The sequence below is a fragment of the Bos grunniens genome, chromosome 6 (assembly GCF_055505025.1).
Source record: "Bos grunniens cultivar Pamir isolate PY7600 chromosome 6, Bosgru_T2T1.0, whole genome shotgun sequence".
NCBI classification, from domain to species: Eukaryota; Metazoa; Chordata; class Mammalia; order Artiodactyla; family Bovidae; genus Bos; species Bos grunniens.
The window spans coordinates 27941050-27959291 of NC_141170.1; the positions used below are offsets into that span (position 1 = coordinate 27941050).

Below are 18242 nucleotides of genomic sequence, written 5' to 3' on the forward strand. Positions count from 1 at the left end.
TCATACCATCTGAATGGCATGAATTGCCATTCAGATGGTATGAAACTATGCCAAGTCTTGGCACTTTACAACAGTTGACAAACATTTGGTATTTTTTGCTTAGGTTTGTTTTATTTTTTATTAGTATCTATGGAGAAGGAAAATGAAACAGTAAGGTTCCATTGAGGATACCATGACAATTGTTGGCTAAGGTGCCATCTTGGACTGAAAGGTGCCTTAATCTAGGGTCCTGATCCAGAGGGAAGGAGAGAATATTAGATAGGAAAAGGGAAGGATGGAGATGGAAAGAAGGGAGATGATGTGAACCCTGAGCTTCCTGTGCTCTTGCCCTTTTGATCTGGAGTGCAGTAACCGTCTGTCTCACAACCTTGAATTTTCTGAACCTCGTGCCTGTCCTCCCAAAGATGCTTTATGAGCTGTCGTGTGGGGGCTAGAATAGGATTTTGGAAATGAACAACTGATTTTTATTCCTCTGGATATATTGGTTGCCTGCTGCACTAAAACAACGTGAATTGGTTTTGAAATGAAATGTCACTAATGGAAGAAAAGCACATAATAATTTATTTAATTTAAACAGTGGGGAGGAAGGGAAAGATATCTGAACTGCATATTTTATGTAAATGAATGTTTATTGGACTTTTGGATGCTATAGAAATAAACTTCTGTATTGAAGGGGCGTGATTACACATATTGATCTTACAGGAGGAGCATAGATCAGTATGAAAACTGCTGTACCCTTTAGTTATTTTGGAGATGAACATATTAATCATGTAAGGTAAACTTGAACGCTGCTTTTGTCTTTGAAAGTTGTGAGGGTGCCTTTGTGTTCCAGAAGATGCTTGATGCTGAGCCATCAGATCCCACCTCTCCTTCAAGAATAGGGGTGTTGAGATAGAGAGAGTGCTTGGCAAGCCGGAGACTTTCTCCTTATTCTAATAGATCCATTTTGCTGTTGTTTGTTGTTCAGCCACTAAGTTGTGTTGGACTCTTTTGCAACTCCCATGAACTACAGTTCATGGAGCTTGCCAGGTTCCTCTGTCCATGGGATTTCCCAGGCAAGAATACCTGAGTGGGTTGCCATTTCCTTCTCCAGGGGATCGTCCAGACCCAGGGATCCAGGAGAGTTCGTGAATTAAATAAATAAATGAAAATGCAATGAATAGACGAGTAAATGGATATATATATATATATATATATATATATATAAATAAATGTGACATTCTTAAAGTAGCTCCTGGTGAGGCCAAACTCCCAGATATTCAACTAATTATATACGGAAAAGAGAAGCTTGTAAATTGGCAAATGCCTGAGGTTAACCACAGTTAGTGTTGGCTCTGGTCCGTCCAAGACGCCAACAATCGGCTGAAATAAGAGAAGCTGGAATTCCAGAGCGGTCCGGGGCTCCGATTCTCGCCCAGTGGGCTCCAAGAGTTCACAGCCGGCCTCCCCCAGGGCCGCCCGCAGGCCCCACATCTCGGACCTCTCCAGGTGCCCTCCCAACCTCTTCGACTTCCCTGGGGGAGGGAAATGAACCGCCAGGTGCGACCCAGTAGGGGGAGTGGGTGAGCCGGCCCCAGGGCAGCCTGAAAGTGTCCCGGAGTGTGGGTGTGGGTGTGGGGTAACTTGGGTGGGAACGGCGTGGAGGTCACCGCAGCGAAGTCCTGCGCCCGGTCGGTGGGGTGTGTGCCACGGGAGCGAGGATAAATAGGAGGCTCCCTCCTCCCGGCGACACTCGCCGAACCTTCAGGCCGCCTGCCCTGGGTGTTTGCCCGCGCGGTAGCCCGGGTGCCAGCCTGGGGAGTAGTTTCGCTTCCTGCTGGCTCCGGGCATTCGTTTCCAGGCACCCGGTCGGGCGCTCGCGGCTCGGGAAGGGGGCGCAGGAGGAGGCGGGAGGCTCGTCTGGGGGCTGCGCGGCCCCGCAGCGCGGTTGATGGCACGGGCCGCCCCGGGCAGCGGCGCCAGCCCCCTGCCCCTGCTCCCGGCCCTCGCCCTGGGTAAGTGGCCGCAGTGGGCACGGGAGACCCGGGAGGAGAGGCTCGGGTGGAGTCGCAATAAGGGCAAATCTTCCGCGCTGGCGTTTGGACTCCGAGGGCGCCCTGGGGCTGGCAGGGGCGGGTGGAAGAACTTGCGTGATTTTGGGTAGCTCGAGGATCCGGCAATTGGGCACCTGGGGCTGCACCTGCTGCGGCGGCCCTGGGCCCAGGGGGCGACCCGAGGGCAGTAAGGATCCCGCTGGCGGGCGCCGAGAGGAGGGCAGGGGCGCAGGTGCCCGCGAGCGAGGAGTGGTGGCAGGGAAATCCACTAAAGTGGGAGCCTGGGAGACTAGACCGAGAAGACATCCCGGGGAGGAGGAGGAAAAGGAAAAGGAACTCCTTGGCTGGCTGGCGATGCAGGCCTTAAGGAGTGTGGAGCCTGGTGGAGAGCTATTTGCCTGTGTGTGCGCCCTGGGCGGGTACTAGAGGTAGGAGGGGGAGGACCTGGGAGGCAAAGGGAGCTGAAGAGGGCCCGGAGAAGAATTATTACACTCCCTTCTTGCTGGCCAAGTTAGGGGGAACAGGAGAAGGGGAGAAAAAAAGACTCAACTTTTGAGATCTTCTGGGTCTTCTGTTGCTGATAGGGAAGCAAAGGAAAGGGAGATGAGGTATTTTGCTGAGGGCTAGTACTACTGATGAAACACATTGGTGCTCCACTTAGAATATATGATTTCCTATTTTAAGGAGAAATTGCAGAGAGAAGACTTTCCTTCACCTCGAAGGTGAAACCTGAGTGGGTAGGTTAGGGACTACTGGGTGTGGTCACCTGCTAGGAGGGAAGAGTGGTTAATGGAAGGAGTGGCAGGGTGCTGCAACTTCGGATGCTGGCGACTTTATACAGCTGGAAGCAAGGCTCCCCTCGCCCTCCAGTATAGGAAAGTAGCAGGAAGATACTCAGGTGGGAAGATCCTACTACTTCAAGGTGTCCCCTCTGCATCTTGATCATTGGAGGTAGGGGGAGTGGCAGAGGGATGGGCAACTGGCAATATTCTGTAGTCCTGGCTGGGATGAGGGGGAGGGACATCTGGACTTGGGGCACCAATGTGACAGCTGAAGTGTCTATGTGAAGAGGACACTATCTTCCAGTCTGGAAAGGACTGGGCTTTCTCTTATGGAGGAAAAGAGGTGGGGTCTAAATGAAAACTTCCATTTGGCAGTGTTCTTGGAGTAGGATTGGTGCCTAAAAGGTGTCATGGCCTTAGTTGGAAGTAGATCAGACTTACACCATGGTTAGAGAGAAAGAACCGATTTACAGAGCCTGCAGAGGGAGAAGTCAGAAACAATTTAGAAATGGAGTGATGTGGAGCCTGAAGAAGGGCAGTGAGCCTGAGAGGTAGGGCTAGAGACAGTACTATGCATTTACCAGCGTCACGTGGGTGAAACTAGCATTCTCTTCCTCTGTTATATCTGCTCTGTCCTGCTGTCAAATTGTTTATTGAGAATCTGCTACAGTGAGCAAGAGGCTAGAGCATATTAGGATGGGGGTGGGAAGAGGGCTCAAGAGAATCTTAAAACATGATTCTTGACCTAAAGGATATGTGTAAAATTTAGGAATGCAGGACTAACAGATAAGAAACAATAGGAGAAAATGTCATGAAACCAGAGAAAGGAGAACTCAATAGGGAGGAATGGAACAGTGGGGACGCTGCATGGAGGACTTGAGTGGGTTGGATTGGAGCTTGGCTGGGTTTGAAACAGTAAAGAGAGAGGGAGGGCCTCCTGATGGCTCAGCTGGTGAAGGATCCGCCTGCCAATGCAGGAGACCCAAGAGACACAGGTTTGGTCTTTGGGTCAGGAGGATCCCCTGAAGAAGGAAATGGCAACCTGTCCTCGTATTCTTGCCTGGAAAATCCCATGGACAGAGGAGCCTGGTGGGCTACAGTCCATGGGGTTGTAAAGAGTTGGACATGACTGAGCGTGCATGCACACAAACACAGACACAGACACAGACACAGACACAGACACACACACACACACACACACATGATTTGAAATAGTGGAGAGAGGGGCAGGAGAAGGGGGAAAAGTATTTACCAAAGTGTTGGTGATGGGAATGAAATTAATTTCCTGGAGTCTGCTTGCCAGAAAGTAGAATTGATGAGAGGCAGACACATTATGAAGAGCCAAAAGAAGCCAGATTAAAATATTTTGATGAGTCAATAAACAGTTAAACATACACCATCATAGGTCTTGAATACAGAGTGATATAATACAAACAATGATTTAAGGAGACAAGCCTGGCAGTGGAGTGCAGTGTGAAAGGAAAGGGGGCCAGGGTACGTGATTGTCTCATAGATATAATCCAGGCAAGAGCTGATTTGGGACAAGATTAGGGTGGTGTCTGCAGAAATGGCTATAGTAGAAATGACTATTCCAGGTTGATAGGCATTCTTCACTATTAACTATCACATGGTGCTTTTTAATTTTTTCTCAAAACTTGTCAAAAGGCAGAAATGAAAAAGCAAAACCAAACAGAGCTCTAATCCAGTGCTGTTGTAACTGAGGGTAAGCTAAATGTGCAACTGCCGTGTTGAATGTTTGGCTTAGCGAATTGAATTCAGTCTCTAGATTCCCTAAGAGGCTCCACTCCTTGCAGAATGCCAAAGGATGTAATTTGTTGACCTCAATGTTTCCATTAAGTGGTCCTATTTCTCTCACACATACTTAATTTTTAAGTCTCATTCCTAATTTAAGTCACATGTTATTTTATTTACTTCTTGAAAAGAATGTGAGCAATGGCTTGTGTGATGTTCTAGGGTGTGTGTGTGTGTGTGTGATAGCAAAAGTGCCTTGAGAGCTGGCAGTGAGCAGACATGAGACCTGGTTCCAGCTCTGCCATTCCATGACTCTGAGATGTCTGTAAATCACAATTTCCTGGTCATTGTTTTTCTTAAGTAAAGGGATTGCTTTAGATGAGACTAAGGTCCTTATCAACTTGACACATTGCTGATCTTTTAAAAAAAATATTTATTTATTTGGCTGCACTGGGTCTTAGCTGCAGCACTTGGGATCTTTGATCTTTGTTAGACACGTAGGATCTTTAGTCATGGCATGTGGACTCTTCTTAGTTGAGGCATGTGGGAACTAGTTCCCTGACTAGGGTTCAAACCCGGGCCTCCTGCAATGGGAGTGTGAAATCTTAGCCACTGGACCACCAGGGATGTTCCAACACTCTCCTCATCTTTAACCAACATTTCTCCTGGGAATTTAAGAGAAAAATCTTTGTACAATAACATTTAATTTCCATTTACTTGTAATGGATCTTTGTTTCCTATAAACTTTATCTTTACAAAAAGAATCATACATGCTCCCTTCTTTGATAAATATGGTAAAAGGGCAATAACTTTGTTTAAAGTGTTTTTTTTAATTTTGAAGAAGTTGGATTCCTTATAAATGTCTCCTTCTCATCCATTGCTGTAACAAACTAAAGCTAAAATCCTAACCAGTGAAAAAGGGAAAAAATGCTTTATAAAAAACAATGAATGAGTTTTAAGGTCAAAAATATGTTCTGCTCCTTATAAACATCTGCACCATTAATATATGTAAGTTGTTTTTTTCTTCTCGAAGGTATGAATGTATTCATGATGTAATATCTGACTTTCAAGTTGTAAAGCAGGTAGGTGGCAGCAAGTAAAATTCTCATTACAGAAAGGAAGTAGCTGGGGGCCCACACAGTGAGGATTTTAGGATTTGCCTCTTCAGTTATGCTTTTTGGCTTAGAAAAGCCTTGGGAGGTTTTTTTTTTTTTTTTTCCTTTTCAAAAATTCCAGGTTTCATAGGCCACACTTGCATATTAACAAGTGTTACAAATCAAATTTTGCTCTTGCTCCATTCTCAGTTGTTGTGTGGAAACTCCCAAATAATTCTGCAAGAAAGACCCCAGTATTGCAGACAGGCCTTGTTGTGCCCACTGAAGGTGGCTCTGCCAAAGCTTGGCCTGCAAATATCTGTGCTAAAGTCAAAGGCGCCCAGGAAAGAGAGTACCTGTGTCTGTCCACACCCCTGGCATCACTCCATCTCTGCTGAAAGTGCTTGCCCCAGTTCCGTGTGCTCTTGAAATCTGTGGAGAGCCCAGTGGGAAAGCCTCCTCTTGTTTTTTCTCACCCTCCCTGTAGCTCAGATGGTAAAGAATCTGCCTGCAATGCAGGAGATGAGGGTTCAATTCCTGGGTCAGGAAGATCCCCTGGAAAAGGAAATGGCAACCCCCTCCAGTATTCTTGCCTGAAGAATCCCCATGGACAGAGGAGCCTGGCAGGCTACAGTCCATGGGGTCGCAAAGAGTTGGACATAACTAAGCGACTATCACACATACAGTCAGCTCATGTCAGGACACAGGCATGAATACTACTAGGAGCCTAGGTTAGGGGTGAGTCAGTGAAACAGGTACCACACTGAAGCCGGAGTCAGCCATCTAAACCATGATTATCAGCTTTGGCACAGTGGTAAGGAATCTGCCTGCTAGTGCAGGAGACTCAAGAGACACAGGTTCAACTCCTGGGCTGGGAAGATCCCCTGGAATAGGAAATGGAAACCCACTCCAGTATACTTGCCTGGAAAATTCCATGGACAGAGGAGCCTGGCTGGGCTACAGTCCATGGGATCCTAGAGAGTCAGACTTGACTGAGCAAAGGGGCATAGCAGGCTGTTACAATTAGTGTCTTCCCAGGGTGGTCCAAATAGATTAGCCAGAATCTGAGCTGCAGGCAGTTTAGGCTTAATCCATAATCTTGATACACTTCCAAATTTGTAGACAACCCTTGGATCCACAAAGAATCCATATTCTAGTTGGTCAAGAGTCTCCCAAAATAAAATTTAAGAGGAAAGCAATCTGATTAAAATGGCTATACTTTGTGCTGCTAATGATTTCTAACTTGCTCAGGCATATTTGTATCTTAAAAAAGGAATCTTGGTAGCTCACATGAATCTGTACTTGCTATACTTTTTTACAGAAGATTTTTTAGATGGTTGGAGAGAGATGGGGTATTCCATCTTTACTAGTATCGGTTAGGCAATAACCTATATTGATTATCAGCAACACCAAGTCAAATAGCCAAGAAGTACTTTTATTCATTCTTTATGTTTGTTTTTAAGGGATATGTAGTATAGTATTTGGGCTTCCCCAGTGGCTCAGTGGTAAAGAATCAATCTGTAATACAAGAGCCACAGGAAATGCTGGTTCAATCCCTGGGTGTGGAAGATCCCCTCGAGGAAAGCATGGAAACCTACTCCAATATTCTTGCCTGGAGAATCCCATGGACAGAGGAGCTGGGTGGGCTATAGTCATTAGGGTTGCAAAGAGTTGGACACGATTGAAGCAACTGAGCACACACAGTATAGTACTTACCTGACCTCTAGACCAGAATCACGGATTCCAAAACAGTGACAGAAAGTATGACCGAGTTTGTGTCCAGGCTTCTTATTTCAAAGTGCCCCAATTGGTTGTATAACAGGATGAGTTACTAATATAGCATTTCTCTTTGCAAAGAGCTTCCCCAGTGGGTCAGTGGTAAAGAATCTGCCTACAGTGCAAGAGATGCAGGTTCAATTCCTGAGTCAAAAATATCCCCTGGAGAAGGAAATGGCAACTCACCCCCGTATTCTTGCCTGGGAAAGCCCATGAACAGAGGAACCTGGTGGACTGTAGGCCATGCGGTCCCAAAGGAATTGGACATGACTTTGTGACCAAACAACAGTTCTGCAAAATCATGGATTTATTCATTCATTTAGCCTTATCTTTGAGATGTATAAAAAGTGCATGGCACATAGTAGGAGCTGAAAACATACTAGTTAATTGAATGAATGAATGAATGAGTGCAAGTGGCTATTGGTGACAGTGCCCAGGTATGAAGGGAAGAGTACGTTCAGTAAAGAAAACAGCTGTTTCTTGTTGCCAAAACATGCTCACAACTTAGAGATGATGTAGAAGGACACATTTATTCATCTCTTCTTACTTGGGACTTGCCTCTGGTGGTGCTAGAGATGCCTTCACAAAAGGACTTTATTTGGCAAATAGTAAGTTTACTTCTGTTTTAGGTTCAGAACTCCTACTTGTGTCTCACATATTTGGTTCAAGGGCAGATCTCATCAGTCAAAATATAGGCTTTTAGAGCAGGTGTTTAAAGCAGGGAGGGAAATGCACTGGATTCAGGGCATTCTCCATTGGTTCATTAAAGAAAATGCCCTTTGGATTTTGTGAGGTGTGAGGTGACTTGCTCTCGTATATGATTAGAACTTTTCCTAACACATGTGTGTTTCATTAGCTGGGAGTAACAACTTGGTTATTTATGGGTTTCTGCTTAGTATTAAATATATGAAAACTTTTGATGGTTCCCATAGAAGTTGAGATAGATTTGCTGTGGAGGCTGAATGCAGTCTGACTTGTTTGTATTGAGGGAGTCTCTGGCTTATCTAATGTTACGTCGAAGTATTTCATAACTATCCACTGTATGGATTCCTTGGTGGTTAGATGTTAGCATTGTGAGCCAATGGCACAGGCCTGTCCAGAGTAGGAGAGGAAGGCTTATTTCTTCCTCTAATACAAACAGCCTAGTAGAAAGGACAGGGAATTCTCATCAGAGCCAAATGAGGCCATTTGAGGGGGGTCGCACAGAGTCGGACATGACTGAAGCAACTTAGCAGCAGCAGCAGCAGTAGCAGACTTGACTTGGGGGTTCCCAGGTGGTGCTAATGGTAAAGAACCTGCCTGTCAACGCAGGAGATGTAAGAGACACTGGTTCAATCCCTGGCTCAGGAAGATTCTCTGGAGAAGGGAATGGCAACCTACTCCTGTATTCTTGCCTGGAGAATCCCATGGATGGAGGAGACTGGTGGGCTACAGTCCATAGGATCACAAAGAGTCAGAAATGACTGAAGTGACCTAGCAAGACTTGACTTGTTCATGACCACCTTCCTATTGGGCTTCTGGCATTTGACTAGTCCAATCTCGTAGAGTGACTGACACAAGACATTGCTATGTACTCAGATATCTGCTTAACCTTGGGTATGAAATCTCAGCATAATAACTCTTTACACTCTGGACACCTTCACAATTGATAAAGTGTTTTCATATTAATACCATTACCTCACTGATCTTTACACCAAAAATAATAGCAGAGCAATTATGTAGTATGCATTTTGGGCACTATTCTAAGTGTGTAATATCTGGTTTCATCCATGTAACACTATCCCCTGAACACACAAGCTAGACATAATGATGATTCTCATTTATGTTGAAGGATATGAGGCATAGAGGCGTTAAGTAACTTGTTCTGGCTTTATGAGCCTGAACAATGATGATGAAGTGACAATGCCTGGATCACAGTAGATAAGTATTTGTGGCTGAATGAGAAAGACAGCAGATAATAGAACACTAAAGCTCAATATGTATCACTGTATTTAAGAGGAACTTAGTTCTTCTTATTTAAAAAGCATTTAAGTCTGTTTTCCTACCATCTTTGCTTTCCCTGCTGCCTACCCGCACATCTGTGGCATCCTTGGCTCGGGCTATGCCTCAGGTTCTTGGACTCTTGGCTCTTCCTCCCAGCCAGGAAACCTGCCCACTCATGTCCCAGGCCCAGGCCATTCCAGCTGGTACTGAACAGTTGGCATTGATCAGGCCAGGTGTTTTCCTTTGGTCTGTGCCTAAAATCACTTTGACCATCCTAGTCTGATCCTGTCCTTAAACAAATCTGAACCTGTGGGGTGACTCCTGCACTTTCCTGGAATGCTTGCAACACTGTGACACTTGGGGAACACTCCTTAGTGCAGATGGAGAGGGGTGATCTCGCTTTAGATTCCCCCTGATTGCATCCGTAGGCCTATTACTGAGAAGGAGTAAAAAGAGCATATCCTGAGTAATGTGATGCTGTGGGCAAAAGTATAGATTCTGGGCTGGACCATCTAGGCATGATTTCCCCTGGCGCTGTGGTTTAACAACTCCTTCCTCTTGGACAAATCTCTTAATCCCTCTTGGCATCAGTTTCTTCATCTGTAAAAGCTGACAGTAACAGAACTGAGACTGTTATGTGGACTGAGTGAGTTACTGCATAAAGCACTTCAGCTGTACCTGCAATATAGTTAGTTCTAGATTAACACGGGCTGTTATAATGGATAACTGGAAAGCACAGATGAAATTATTAATTTTAAAAATTGTAGATATTTTGATTCTGGGTATTTCTAAAATACAATCAGCACCTACCAACTGGTGGGAAAACTTTCCCTTGCCTTTATTTCTCAAATTCCTCCTCCCACTAGTTATGAAATAGGCAATAGATACAAATTCTCAACAAGAGTTCTATTTTGGCTGGTTTTGGTAGGAAGGAACAAATGTAAGAAATGGTGCTGCAAAATGCTTATCTGCTTTCTAAAAATAAAAAGTCTCAATGGATTCTTCTTCAACCGCCAATTTTGATCCTAGTTTTGTGCAATGAAGAGCTTTCCAGCACTTGCCTGACATTGACCCCCAAACCCAGCATCTTAAGGTGAATCAGATAAATAGTCATTCTTCAGTAGCAGAGAAAAATAAAATATTTACAAGATAATTTTGATACTTTTAATCTCATCAAAATGAGGTTGTCTCATTTATTGGGAGTTATGCAAGTAATTACCTTATATAAAGAGAATAAACTGTCATTTTTGAAGAATGAATGATGATGCAATGTCAAAATTCATTTCTAGATGTCAGACAGATGGAAAATAACCTGGTTGTTTCAGAAAAGCTTTCTTTTGACAAAATAACTTCTCCAGATTTTAAAGAGCCAAGAGCCCTGCATAAATATTAAGTTGTTCCATAATAATTGTCTTATAAGGTTGAGAAAGTTACTTAGGCTCTCTGTGCTGCATTTTCTTATCTATAGAATGACAATAATGATAGTAGTACTTATCATCTAGAGACATGGGAGTGTATTGAGGATAAAATAGGATAATGCAGGAAAAGATTTTAGCAGATAATTGGCTAAAAATTGCTCAAAATTTATTAATATTCTTAACTTTATGAATATGTAGATAACCTTTAAATTATTTCATAGGTGTGTCTAAAAGGGAAAAATAGAATCATTGTGTTCATTAAGCCTATTGGAGTGTTGTTTGTACTTTGATCAAAGGAAATTGCTATCATATTCACCACTGGAAGCATGCAAAGGAAAAAAAATGAAGCAGAAGTCTGCCTCATTATAACCATGTTTTCCACAGTTCCATTAGAATGTAAATGGGACTCATGATGTCAGGGGTTTTTATCTGATTTGTTCGCGGCTATATTCCCAGTACAGAGGGAATATAGAATTGAGGATTCTTGTACATAGCAGATACTCTCACCTTAATTTAGGAAAATTTCTCCCAATAAGGCTCTGAAAAAAATAGAATCAGCTGCCTTGGGATGTGGTGAGCTTCGCAAGCCTGGATATGTCTGTGGTTGGGTGGCATTTAGGAAGGTTGTATAGAGGTGATTCCCAGGTGAGGTAGGAGTTGGACCAAATGACCACTGAGGGTGCTTATGTCTCTATGAATGATGGATGTTACTATGATGCTACTTCACTTTGGGGATACTTTGGAGGTAGGTAGATAGAGTTTCAAACTAAGAAACTGTCAGCTGACTTCCCTGAGAGGAGAAGAGGCAGGACATTTGGAGACCTTGGGGGCCAACGGTAAAGAATTTGAAAAAAAAAATCACTTATTCCCCCACTGTCCCTGCCCCAAACTGTATTCAGTAACCATGTCTTTCCATGACTAGAATTATCAAGGTTAACACAAACAACAATGCCAATACAGTATCATGTACCCCTCATATGATGTGATGAGAGTATATCCTGGGATATAGTATCAATCCCATGCTGTAGCCTCAGTTTTTGCCTTAAAGACTCTGCACTCTATATTTTACCATCTGTTGGGATGATAATTATCACTTGGGATCCTATTGTGAAGGGAAAAATCTTTGATATAACTATAATTGATAAATTCTGTTGACTAAAATTTCAAATGTTATTATTTCAGGAGACACATTTATAAAATTGCCATCCTGTGATAGGAAACTTCCATGAGAAGATTCTCTACTCACTTTTAGATAAATGAAAATTACCCTGGAAGAGAGGGCAAGAAGTACAAAAATGTGACTTAGATGCCAGATGAAATGAATACACTTTTCATTGGCCTTGACAGAAGCATAACAAACAAAATGCACTCTGTTCTTTCTTACTGATTTCTAACCAACAGCATCCACCCCTATTAAATACTTCTTGAGTGGTTTTCTAGATTAGTCCGATGCTTTATTCAGGATGTGGTGAACAGAGGTTTCAAAGTTTCAATTAGAACTATGTGGTGTGACTATTTCTTAATGAGTCTTATTTTCATAGGTCACACAAGAAAATCAATTGAATTATTTCACAGTCACACCACACACACCAAGAAGGCCCTTGTTGTCTAATAGTTCTGTGTATAATTCTTCACTCTGATTGGACATCTTTACGCATTGTCCCCCAGAGCATACTCAGCTCCTTTCTATGTCATTACCTTTGGTTCAGTTTGGTTTCCAACTTCTTTTGTGAAACTTTTCCCAGTGATTTCTTCAGCTCAACACCTTGCCTCTTTTTGGAATTCTACTAGAATTTATTTTCTTTATAGTTAGTTACCATTAGTCACTCAGTTGTGTCCAGCTTTTTGTGACAACGTGGACTGTCGTCTACGTCTCTTCAGTCCATGGAATTCTCCAGGCAAGTCTACAGGAGTAGGTATCCATTCCCTTCTCCAAGAGATCTTCTTGACCCAGGGATCGAACCCAGGACTCCTGCACTGTAGGCAGATTCTTTACCATCTGAGCCACCAGGGAAGCCCTGGCACTTATAAATATACTATCTGATATTGACTGATATTTCTTGTCTCTGCAAATGGTTTGATCAATAAAGATAATAATGGGTTAATGTTAAGTTGGGTTAAATTATTTTAAGGGCCTAAATTCTGGGACTTTTTTAGGTTGGGTGAGCATCTACTCTAAAACCCTATCTACTCTAAAACATAGGGTTTTCGTTTCTTTACCATTATTAAAGTTTGATGACTGTTTCCTCATGGGTCGGAGGCTGTGTTATCGCTGGATCGAGAGGCCAACTTTGCTATTCCTCCTCACTTTGCACTTGGATAATCCTCCTTGATAACAAATTTTCTTTTTCCTTGGTTCCTTTTGCTTCCTCTCGTTGAACTATTACGGAAATTCAGTGAGCCCAGAGCTTTTCATTTAAAGTGCTACAATGTCTGACTGTCTTGTCTGGCCTTATCATAAAGGAATAGGATTAAAAAAGTCAGGTTTTGACAACTGATGATTTCTAAGAAACTAGCTCTAGGTTACTATAGGGTTCTTATTCAATTTAGTCATTGTTGTCATAGATTTAATAATGGTCAATGGCCAAAATAAAAAGGTTGATTTACTAGCAAAGGCATTATTGTGTTGACAGCTTTCAGATATATGAGTTAGTTTATGTATGACAGGTTGTTACATTGCTTCCCTTTCTGAGCTTTAAAAATATTATTGTGGTGTTCTTTTATGAGTTAAATATATGTGATCCATCATCCTAAGTCCTTCTTAAACACTAAGATATTGTTTTTACCATTTTGAATAAAATTTTGTGTTGAAGGAGGAAGGAGTTCATATTCTACTTCCCTTATTTTGAATGGACATAAACTATTTGTGAAGACTCTCATTTTTTTCTCTACCCTTTTCTAGGTCTCCTCTCCTAGCCCTGAAAATCTGGAACCGGTCTTTCATTTTTTTAAGAATACATAGTCCTTCCGGTGGTGTGATTTGAGAGATATTAGAAAAATCTCTCCTTGTCCTGGAACAAGGCTCCCTCTGAGGTGTTCTGATGCCACCAAATACTCCACTATATTGGGACACAAAGTCAGGCATTTCTTAAGGGCCCTTCAACTACCTCCCTTGTCCCTTGGTCTGCTCTCTGCTCATACCAGGTTGCCCGTCTTTCGGGACTTAGATACAAGGCCATGTCCCAGGGCAGGCATTCCAGCCTCTCACTCACCACAGGGCCAAAGAGAGGGGCAGGCAGCACCCAGAGAGGTAAATTTCATCCAGTGGGAAATGGGTGATGGAAGTGACTGGGGAAGAGAAATCCCTCCTGCATTCTTTCTCCTGTTGTGCTACTTCAAGATGTAGTTCCTTTACAGACTTTTTACATAGACCATGGATGAGTGGACATGTCACTCATTTCTGTCTTTGTGACTCACTCTGGAGCTGCACCCAGAGTGATGGGTACACTCACGACGTTGCATTGTCTCCTTCTCGGCTTCCTTTCCTTTTTTCTCATTCTCACGACCCAGAGCTTGTACATCCCCTACAAAGTGATAATCCCTTAATCTGTATCTCAGGCTCCTAGAAAACCCAGTTGAGGCACTCTATTCTAGAGTATTTCTGTTGAGTTAAACAATTTCTTTCTTTGCAGGTATGCTTTGAAAGCAAATGCATTTGGAAAGGGAAATCTAGGAAGAAATTATGTTCTATTAGGGGAAATGTTAAAGCAATAGGAGGATACTGGTTTATAGGAGAGGAAAAGACAACAATGAAAAAGGATAGGAAAGGAGTCACCAAAAGATGGAGGAGAACATCAATGTCAAACTTAATCTATTTCACAGTTTTTTACTCAGCCACCCACAAGCTCAATGTTAAAAAGGATTTCTACTCCTGAATATTTTTTTCAAATTCATTTTAGATATGTCCTCTTTTTGGATGTAGAAAATACTTTTTGTGTATAGTATGCATGCTTAGGATTCTGTTTTTCTTTTTAACAATAGAGATACATTGGGGAAATTTCCCAGCTGCTTAAATTCTAACATTGATTTAAATTTTAAAACTTTATTAATTTTATTTTTCAGAAATTAAAAATTAGATATATAATACATTTGATTGCTAAATAGTATCATCTAAGATCTGAATTTATCTGTTATATTTGTATCATTGACTTATTTAACAAACCAACTGAATCAGTACCACCCATCTGACATAAACACCATGCTGAGTTGCTGACAGACTGTACTGAAAATACAAAGAAACATAAATGTAGAAGATGATGTATTTCTATTAATTGGTTGAAGTGTGTTCATGTTAATAATTTTTTAAAAAACACTGGAGAAAAACAGCATGTGAAAAGACCAACATACAGGTTTTTCTCACTGAACACATTTCATCTTGCACTTTAGAAGTGTAATAGGTATATATACATTTATTTATCTTTTGTAGGTTGTTTCATAGGAATACTTTATACAAGAGGCAAATCACACCATAAATGTAGAAATGTCCCATTAATGAGAATGAGAATCTATATTTTACTAGAAAAATAAGAATTTTTTTGCTTTTAGTCCCATAGCTGCTATTCTGTTGAGTCCTATATTGTGACAGGTATTGTCAAGGTTAATAATCATAATTTACTTTTTCCAGTTTCTTTAAGCAGCTAGCTAAATTGTTACCTTGTAAGTCATGTATTATAGGCCTCCATTTGTAGATGGACACCCTGTAGTTCAATGTTGAGTAACTTGATCATATCACAAAGCTGGTAAATTAAAAGGTACATTCAGGATTCAAATACAGCTCCATTTGTCTCCAAACATATCCTTTTCTTATTAATCCCTCTAATATAAATGAACTTTTGGGAATTTGACTATGAAATATTCTTCTGATTTCTGCTTATATTTGTAAATTGATATATTCTCTGTTGATTTACAGTTGGATTGCCTAATGGGACATGGAGTGTGATTTGAATCCTAAAATAAGATTGATATGATATCACAGGAAATCACTGGATTTAGTAGACACAAGTAGATGTCCTAAATTAGGACATACGGACATTTTGTGATACTGTTATATTATTTTAAAAATATAAAATGCACTTGGGTCTAAAAACGGAAAGTTCAGCTCAGAGATGAGGCAAATACAACATATGTGACTGTTTGGCTTGGTCACGTTTGATCTTTTTAAATAGTTGACCCAGCTGGTGTATGACTTACCTCAACATTAGTAGTAACTTTAAGACGACGGGTCATGCTCCTTGTCAACTGTGTCTCTTTGAATGCTTGTATTGTTCCCAATGACTTCATTCTCTATGCTGGCTGACGGGGATAATACTTTTAATACGTTCCATAATTTTTAATTTGAGAACCTCAAAGTGCAGAAAAGTAAATGGAGCTTTGACTCACTAAAGTAGAATTAGGTTTCTTTTCCTTTTTGTCTTTATGAGTAGATTCGCCATTTAAAAACCAACCCCAGAAATACAGACTCAATATCCAGTCACTTAGTAAGTGCAGCTAATTTAACTTTTTTGTGTGTTATTTTTATTGCTTGAATGCATCTGAGAATTCTGCAGGTCATGTGCAGCAGGGAGACATGGATAATAGACTGAATGAAAGAATAAGAAAACAAAGAGATTGTGAAATATTTGGATGGTAGCTAAAATTTAATGCAATATAAAGGGACAACTGCAAATTCATGTTTAGGTGAAAACTGAAACGAAATAAAACAAAACAAAGGAACAAAAAAATCCATCAATTTACTGCCTTCTAGCATATAAGAAACTTAGGAGTTTCTTTTTATTCTAAGCAGCATAAAACCCCTGAAATTAATGGAATAATTTAAAAGGGCTGATATGCTATGGGGCTGCATATGGTGCCTTTACTGTGGTGGTTGAGAGTCCCACTCTGTCTTTGCCAAACCATGTAAAATTGTGCTTTATTTTAACCTTGTATTTAAGGAGGACATAAGGTTTATGAGAGGTCTTGGTGATTTCAGGTAAAATATGATTGAAGTCACCAGGACGTTTAGCTTGAGAAAGAGAAATTCTTTCAGGAAGGCTTGATTTCTGGCTTCAAATATATGAGGATCTGTCATGAGAAAGAGAGATTAGACTTATTCTATGTGATTCCAATTAGCAGAGTAAAATTATGAAAAGGAAAAAACTAGTTCAACATAAAGAAGCATTTATAGAGGTTTAGAAATAGATGCTTAATATTTATTTCGAATGAATGACTGTGATTGAAAGAATGGGTGAATGGTCTCGTTGAAATGGGATGCCTTAGAAGACAGTGAAGTCTCTGTGCCAAAATTTTAAAGGTGGGCTTAATGAACTGTCTCAGGGGATGTTTTATAGAGAAGCTGAGAGTTGGTTGGGGGCTTTCCAGGTAGAGCTAGTGGGAACCCACCTGCCAATGCAGGAGACATAAGAGACATGGGTTCAATCCCTGGATTGGGAAGATCCCGGAGAGGAGGCCATGGCAACCCACTCCAGTATTCCTGCCTGGAGTATTGCCTGCCTCTCTCACGGATGGGGAAGCCTGGCAGGCTACAGTCCATAGGATTGCAAGAGTTGCACATGACTGAGGCAATTTAGCCATGAGAGTTGGTTGGTAGGAGATTTGAATACCTCTGAGGTTCTTACTAATTCTGAAATTTAATATAATTTGTGACTCTTGAATGAAAATCTTATGTTTTCCACATCTAGGATCATACTTTCTTTCATTTTCTCTAAAATAAAATCCATAGGTTCTCTGATAAAGATAATTTTAATAATGTGTCTTCTTTTAAAAATTCTTTTGCTAAATTATTGCACTTGATTTTTGTGAACTAGATCATGGGATAGGCAGAGAGCCTTTGATTGTACTTTTTCTTGAGGAAAAAGTTCAGGAGAGTGTGTTAATTAACTCAAGGTCAAGTGGTGAATTAATGACTGAGTCTGGTGATCTTTCTATAAGATAATGGCATTTTCCCTAAGAAATTTTTTAAGTCAAAATTTGAGCCTTTGAAGCTATGCAGTTGAATTAGATTAAAGGAATATATTTAAAAAATGAAAGCTGTGTTTTGGATAAAAAAAAATTAAAATGGTTTGAAGAGAATTTCAGTGGTTCTCAACCAATGTAATTTCTCACCCAAGGAAACATTTGGCAAGGTCTGGAGATAGTTTTGATTGTGACATCTTAGGGTTGGATGGAGGAAGGGAGGGGGATGACACTGGCATTTTGTGGGCAAAAGCCAGGTATACTGCTAGTCATAGTACAGCACATAGCATCCTGAAAGAAAGAATTATCCAGCCCCAAAATGCTAGTAGTGTGAAAGTGGAGAAACCCATTAGATATTTCCCACTCATTTTAACCAGAACGTGTGTTTCTGTGATCAATGAGGTAAGATATATTGAATATAAGATGTCTTTAAGCTTTTATTCACCAAGGACT

At 41.3% G+C, this 18242-nt stretch overlaps 1 protein-coding gene across 1 annotated transcript in view; it reads left to right on the plus strand.

Moving 5' to 3' along the window:
• Window positions 1-1564: 1564 nt before the first annotated feature.
• BTC (betacellulin) overlaps window positions 1565-18242 on the plus strand; it is a 52496-nt gene continuing 35818 nt past the window's right edge. The window contains exon 1 of the mRNA XM_086405390.1: window positions 1565-1994. Coding sequence (XP_086261516.1) covers window positions 1931-1994 — 64 coding nt within the window. The 5' untranslated portion in view covers window positions 1565-1930. The remainder of the gene's footprint in view (window positions 1995-18242) is intronic.